This window comes from Durio zibethinus, chromosome 20 (genome assembly GCF_047325235.1).
Source record: "Durio zibethinus cultivar Kanyao isolate XHJ-2024 chromosome 20, ASM4732523v1, whole genome shotgun sequence".
NCBI classification, from domain to species: domain Eukaryota; kingdom Viridiplantae; phylum Streptophyta; class Magnoliopsida; order Malvales; family Malvaceae; genus Durio; species Durio zibethinus.
In genome coordinates, this window is record NC_143181.1 from 4,022,652 (window position 1) to 4,029,526 (window position 6,875).

The 6,875-nt window shown below is 32.9% G+C and overlaps 2 protein-coding genes across 2 annotated transcripts; both read left to right on the forward strand.

The window, feature by feature from the left end:
- Positions 1 to 1,423: 1,423 nt before the first annotated feature.
- Positions 1,424 to 3,742, forward strand: LOC111315545 (uncharacterized). The gene is made up of 5 exons (XM_022917366.2): positions 1,424 to 1,726; positions 1,837 to 1,914; positions 1,991 to 2,069; positions 3,233 to 3,306; positions 3,390 to 3,742. Exons 1-5 carry the CDS (start codon positions 1,628 to 1,630, stop codon positions 3,459 to 3,461), a joined length of 402 nt encoding a protein of 133 aa, XP_022773101.2. The 5' UTR covers positions 1,424 to 1,627; the 3' UTR covers positions 3,462 to 3,742.
- Positions 3,743 to 4,419: 677 nt separating this feature from the next.
- On the forward strand, positions 4,420 to 6,875 carry LOC111315543 (14-3-3-like protein B). Its single transcript, XM_022917364.2, has 4 exons — positions 4,420 to 4,982; positions 5,174 to 5,296; positions 6,386 to 6,502; positions 6,614 to 6,875. Exons 1-4 carry the CDS (start codon positions 4,485 to 4,487, stop codon positions 6,632 to 6,634), a joined length of 759 nt encoding a protein of 252 aa, XP_022773099.1. The 5' UTR covers positions 4,420 to 4,484; the 3' UTR covers positions 6,635 to 6,875.

Sequence of the window (6,875 nt, forward strand, 5' to 3'; positions counted from 1 at the left end):
TGGAGAAAGCTTGTTCGTTTACAAAGAATCTTGTTGTTTAGAAATGGGGAAGAAATTGCTCGTGGGTGTTAAAAATTTAAATTTATTAAATATTATTTGTTTAAAATTTTAATTATATAAATTAATTGAGTTAAATTTATTTTTATAAATTAAAGAATCTCTCAAAATTTATTATTTGAGTGAACTTATTAAAAAAAAAAAACTCTTATAAGAAATATCATCAAATTTAGATGAAATAAAGAGAAAGTGATTCAATTGAAAAATATACTTAAAAAAACAAATTCAACTTAATAAATGTGTTATTTTATTTTTAATTATGCAATAATTGGATTTCATGAGTGTGATTTTTGTAAACCCATCTTTTAATTTATCATTTTATTCCCTTATAAAATAGAGGTTTAACTAATGAATTGAAAATTCAATGATAATGAAACTGATTTTAAGATTTAAAATTTTGAGATTGAACATCAATTATAATTTTAAAAAATAAAATTTCAAATTTAAACATATTTAAATTTAACTTATAATTTGTAGCTTTTATAACGATTTTACAATGTGCAAAAAAAATCTTTTACCAATCCCTCAGAGTGAGCATTAATTGGTTGAAATCGATTTGATGAATTGAAATGATCAAAATATATTAATTTGATTTTATTTATTAATTTTGATATTATTTGATTACAAAAATAATTAATTTGATTAATTCAATCAATTATTAATTTTTAACATCGATAATTGATTAAGTTGAATTAATCAATCACATTAATTTACTTTTAAATTCATTTTGTATATAATTTAATTTATGATTTATTTGATATAACATATAATGTGTATAATATATAATTTATGATTTATTTGATAAAAAATACAAAATTTTGTAATGTAAGTTGATCTCTCATTTAACTTTTATGTAGTAATATAAAATTTAAAAATACATAATAATATAAATTATATATTTTAAAATGGTTAAAATCAAACAAATAAATGGATTTAAGTCTGTTTTAATTATTTTATTATTCAATTTACTTCGATACATTTCAATCGTTTTATTTCAAGTAAGATAGATTAATTTGATTTTTTAAATTTTAAAATTGAATGGATTAAACCAAGAGAATGATCTTCCTAACACTTTTTAATTCTCTTGTTTCTTCCAATACATGAAGATTTAAAATACTTTGTAATTTGTCATCCAATGGAAAATATAAATATGTCAATCTATTATGTATAAAAAAAATTACTACCACTAAAAAAAATAAAATTAAATTATAAAAAAACAAATTTTATTCATCACTAGAAAAAAAAAAGTTTAAATAAGACAAATCATTTGATTTGATAATCGAACAAAATTTATTTTTTATTGAATTCTAATCCATTTTACTATCTTATCGAGAAACTTCCTCGTATTTTTTTTTTTCACAAACAGTGAAAAAAATAAAAAAAATAAAGGAAGGACGGTTGGGTTGTTAACGCTTAACGCGGCACGCTTAGAATCCACAGACACGATTGAAGATTCCTGCCCTCCTTCGGGGACAAATTCTAATATAGATTGTATTATTATCTCCTAAAAGCAATCCCACAGCGCCACCAACAACCATCGTTTTTTACATATCGCGGCCTTACGGCGGTGATGTGGGTCGATTGGGACAATACTCCTCAAGAACCGCAGCAGCCGGAGCAAGATTGTAACGTCAATTACGACTTTCTTTCTCTTCTTTCCAAGCCCAAGGTAAAATCAATTCCCAGGGATAAAATAAAACGTTTTCTTACTATTAAAAAAAAAAGAAAAGAAAAAAATTGAAAATAAGTATATTTATGGAATTTGTTGTGTAAATGCAGGATTATTATAAGATATTGGAAGTGGATTACGATGCTACGGAAGATGCCATTCGCTCAAATTACATCCGTCTTGCACTGGTTCAGTTTTTTCTTTTTCTTAACGTTCACTTTAGTTTTTTTTTTACAACTGAATAGTATAAGATGGTTTCTGCAGAAATGGCATCCAGATAAGCAAAAGGACGATGGGAATCGCGCCACTTCAAGATTTCAAGAGATAAACGAGGCCTACCAGGGTAACCATCTTACTCTTTCTCTTCCTCTTTTGGGTTTATGTGTTTGCTTGCTTTTGAGTAAAGTTATTCTCTGGGTTTTCTCTCTGTTTCATTCTCCTATCTGGGTTTCCGTTTTGGTTTGGCAATTTTGCCGTTGCATTTTTTTCATTGATTTTTTTAAGGTGAACCATTTCATTTATCCTTTGTAGTTTCCATATTTTGCTTGAAAGATTCTGTCAACATGTGCCTCTTTTATAGTTGATATGTTCATCATGTAGTTAGTTCAAGAGAATTATTTTTAGCAACATTAGCAGGAGTATAATTGAGGAGGTATAGTGAAAGAAAAAAAAAAAAAAAAAACTTATCATAAAAGGAAAAAAGACGAGGATGATAAGCAACATTAGCATGAGAGCAAAGAGGAGTTTGGATCATTACAATATAAGTACAATTGCAAATCATGAGGTATTGCATCTAGCTAATTATAATATGCTTTTGATTGATCTTCACTTTTCAATTTATGATTTCATAGCAGACCCTTCATGTGGATTTAATTGAGGAGAATTATGGTGTTTGCTCATATGTCTATGATGCGCATTGCATATCCATGAACAAGGACTTAAAATTAAGTAGTTGTTTTGGACTTGACTACAATTTTTTTTCATAATTTTCACAATTCATCTTTAGTTTCGGATAAACCTTTTTTTATTATTTTTGTGCATTTCAATGACTATGCACAAATTCTTACTCTTATGAAAATTGTAGGCAGTATATGTTTCCTATAATTACTACCATACTAAATGTGAACTGTGCCAGTGCAGAGTGCCATTTATAACAGTTATTTAGGGAAGTGTGATCTTATTTGGTATGATAATTACTACCATGCGTTGCTATTGCTTCATGACGTAGTAGCTATGTGCTCACATGAAGTTCTTGAAGGCCTACAGGGAGGAGTTAAAGTTGTTCATGGTTGAGATAGTAATAGCAAAGTTCTCTGATCACTTTTTGTGTATTGGCATGAATTGGTGAACTGAGTTTCTATGATCAATGATAGTTGAAGACTTGAAGCTATAATTTAACTGCTGATATTTGGTTACTAGAACAACAAAAATGGAGTAAAGAGTATTGACATGTATGTGACAATGAATTTGAAATTAACTATTTGGTGTTTTGGTTTCATTTATCAGTTCTCGGTGATCCAGTCGAACGGAGAGAATATGATAAGAAGAGGATGTTGCATGTGTATGACTATGACATAATTGTAAGAATTTCTTCTATCATACTTTGAGCTACATTTATACTTTTGGATGTATTAGATTTTAAGTTTTAATTCACTCATTGCAGGACTACCTGAACCGTTACAATGGACTTATATTAACATGTAATGGTCTTGGGATTAGGCAATCTATTTGGTAGGCCTAAGCAGGAGGAATTGAGGTCTCTTCTTTATATTTGTCACAATGCTTGAATTGAGCAGCCCAGATTTGTTGATAATGCAAACAGCGCAGTCGATGACGAGGACAAGCTTGGATTTATTACAAGTTTATGTTATACAAGGGTTGTGTATAGTGAGCTAGAGAAATTTAAAACATCATCTGTAACATCTTATGCTTGTCCATCTTATGAGGGCATGACCAACTGTCCAATGCATGCTTGTTAATTCAGTAGTAGCAAACACTAGCATCTTTTGTGATGAAGCATGATAGATCCAAAACCTCAAAAAAAAGCTCAAAAGAAAAATCCAACATTCCTCAATAACCCATTTTACATATGGGTCTGGTTTGCATCAAGATTCTGGTCCCAAGCCCCAAATTGAATAGCTGCCTTCTCAATGACCCCTTGAAAATTATTTTGAATTTCAGAAGATATTCAGTGTATTACAAAATAGGAAAATGATCTCCAGTTGGTACGACTTTTTCTGGCCTACTGAAACAAAACAGCCGCCAAAAGAAATACAGTTTAAAAACCCCAAGGCCAGCTGGTGGGAATCGAAAGATCCATAAAGGCCGATGCTTTGATTCTGGCTCTGGCTTGGGTATCAAATCACAACCAGGTATGTTGTTTTAGCTTCTAAAAACGCACCGTTTAAAGCTGGATTGGGTCCCAATTTACGTGTTAATCTTATCTCCGAAACCGCCCGATTTCATTTCAAGTCCAAAAATTTTCCACCACTTTTCAAATCAGATTCCCCAAACTAAACCCACTTCCCTTTACCCAAAATCCGTCTTAATCTCTTTTTTTTCTTAAACAAAATTATATATTAAAAAAAAAAAAACCAACTAACGGACAATTATTGTACTAATCCCATTTGCTGTAATTACCATTTTACCCTCCTCACCCCTTCATAAAAAAATCTCTCTGAAACTTCAGCGACGCACAAAAAGTAACCTAAGAAAAGTCCTCTGTTACTCTACCTGGAGAGCCCACCAATTTCGGCAAATGGCGACGACGGTCCCCGACAACCTAAGCCGCGAGCAATACGTTTATTTAGCCAAGCTAGCCGAACAAGCTGAACGCTACGAGGAGATGGTCCAGTTTATGCAAAAGCTGGTCCTCGGCTCAACTCCAGCTGCCGAACTAACCGTCGAGGAACGGAACCTTCTGTCGGTCGCCTACAAAAACGTGATCGGCTCTCTACGCGCTGCGTGGCGAATCGTTTCTTCCATTGAGCAGAAAGAAGAAGGTCGGAAGAACGAGGAACATGTCGTGCTCGTTAAGGAGTATAGATCGAAGATCGAAGCTGAGTTGTCGGATGTTTGCGCTAGTATCTTGACTTTGTTGGAATCAAATCTGATTCCATCTGCGGCCGTGAGTGAGTCCAAGGTTTTCTATCTGAAGATGAAAGGAGATTATCATCGGTATTTAGCGGAGTTTAAGGTTGGTGATGAGAGGAAAGCTGCTGCTGAGGATACTATGCTGTCTTACAAGGCTGCTCAGGTAACTTTTTTCGTATAAAAGAGATCTGAGTTTTTTGAACTTGAAGCCAAGCTTTGACTAAATAGTTGACTTTTAGAGTAGAATTTTGGATGTTGACTTGGGGATTATGATTTTAGGTTATGGTTTTGATCTTAAAAATTTTTGTATTTTTTGAATTTGAAACTTTGGATTTTGTGTTGAATTGAATGAAGGATATTGCGCTGGCGGATCTAGCACCAACGCACCCCATCAGGCTGGGGCTAGCGCTGAATTTCTCGGTGTTCTACTATGAGATTCTCAATCAGTCTGATAAGGCATGTAGCATGGCTAAGCAGGTGCGTTTTCCTTCGTTTGTATCTTGCCATATTAACATTGATTATTGTCTTATACATCGTGGTCCTGCGTAAACCGATGAATAATGTATAGCAATGTGATTTTTTGATTCATGGTCTTTTTTGTTTGCATGTAAGAGTATATCATATCTAATTTAGTCTTAGTCTTATCAGTTTTATAAAGCTTAGTTGTGTGCAGTTGGAAGTTCTCTTTTTTTCCCTTTCTGCTAAGCTATTAAATTCAATTTTTACCATCTCAAATGCTCTTTATTTAATGTTTTGTATCCTTAATTTTGTGCCTTAATGTCTAGTAGGCCTAGGAGGAGGTTGCTTTGACTTATTGTGTTGCTGTAGTCGACTTTCTCTGGAGCCGATTACATTAAAGCTTGAATCGATATTAGTTTGAATAAGCTTTAATCCATTCAACTAAAATTGATTTAGTGATAAATAATTTTCTTTTCTATTATTGTGAATATATAGCTCCATTTCATTCTATTACCTTAAACTCCCATCTAATTTTGATATTTGTGTAATCAGGATTGTCAAGAAACTAGTGTCATCCTGGTATTACCTATAGTCCATATATGTATTGATGCAGATCTGCTAAACCAAATCCTTAAAGAGCCAACAATACTAGAGTTTCAACAAAACTTATTGAGGAATGAAATGATGGTAGTGGGTGTCTTCATTATTGTTGCTTCTGACAGTTGGTTAGTGAACAAATTTGTCAAACTTAGGGGTGGTAGCTAGGTGGTGAACGAGTTAGTACAAATTTTCTAAAATTTCAACAGATGTATGTTAGGAGATGAATTGTTTGGAGTTTTCCCTATTATCTCTCTTGTTTGCGTTTATGGGGAGAAAATAAATGGAATGAAGCCAGCCTCTGAAATTATTGCAAAATAATGGCTGTAACTTGTTTGGAGACCTTACTTGGATGCTTTATATAAATGGTAACATTTTTGGTATCTTGACTTAGTTTTTTGGAACATTCTTTGCAATATGATTGGACGTTGATGTGTAGATGCCAGTTATGGTAAGAATAAATCATAAATTAATGTCGGATATTCATTAAATATCTCTTTTTCTTTAAAGGCATTTGAGGAAGCCATTGCTGAGCTTGACACACTTGGAGAAGAGTCATACAAGGACAGCACTCTCATTATGCAACTCCTAAGGGATAACCTTACTCTCTGGACTTCAGATGTGCAGGTCTCTCCTCTCCCTCCCTTTCTCACACACACACTTACATATACATGAAAAACATGTTAAGGGGGATTTTGACACGGTGCCTAAATATATTTGATGTTGGTTGTCATGCAGGACCAGTTAGATGAGCCGTAGAAGGTGTTGTAACCTGTATTTGTCCTATTCTTCTTCTGGAGGAGGTGGGCTTGGAATGTCATTTTGTTTATGCTGATTAAAGTGTGTAATTTAAAAATGGGAAGCAACCCATGGCATGATGTTGCTATACTCCCCGACTAAACTTGTTTTTGGAATTTGGAAGTGGCTTGGATAGGTAGCATTTGGCAATAGTTATATTTACCTTACAGTTGCAGTCTACTGCGTCACTTGCTTTTCAAAA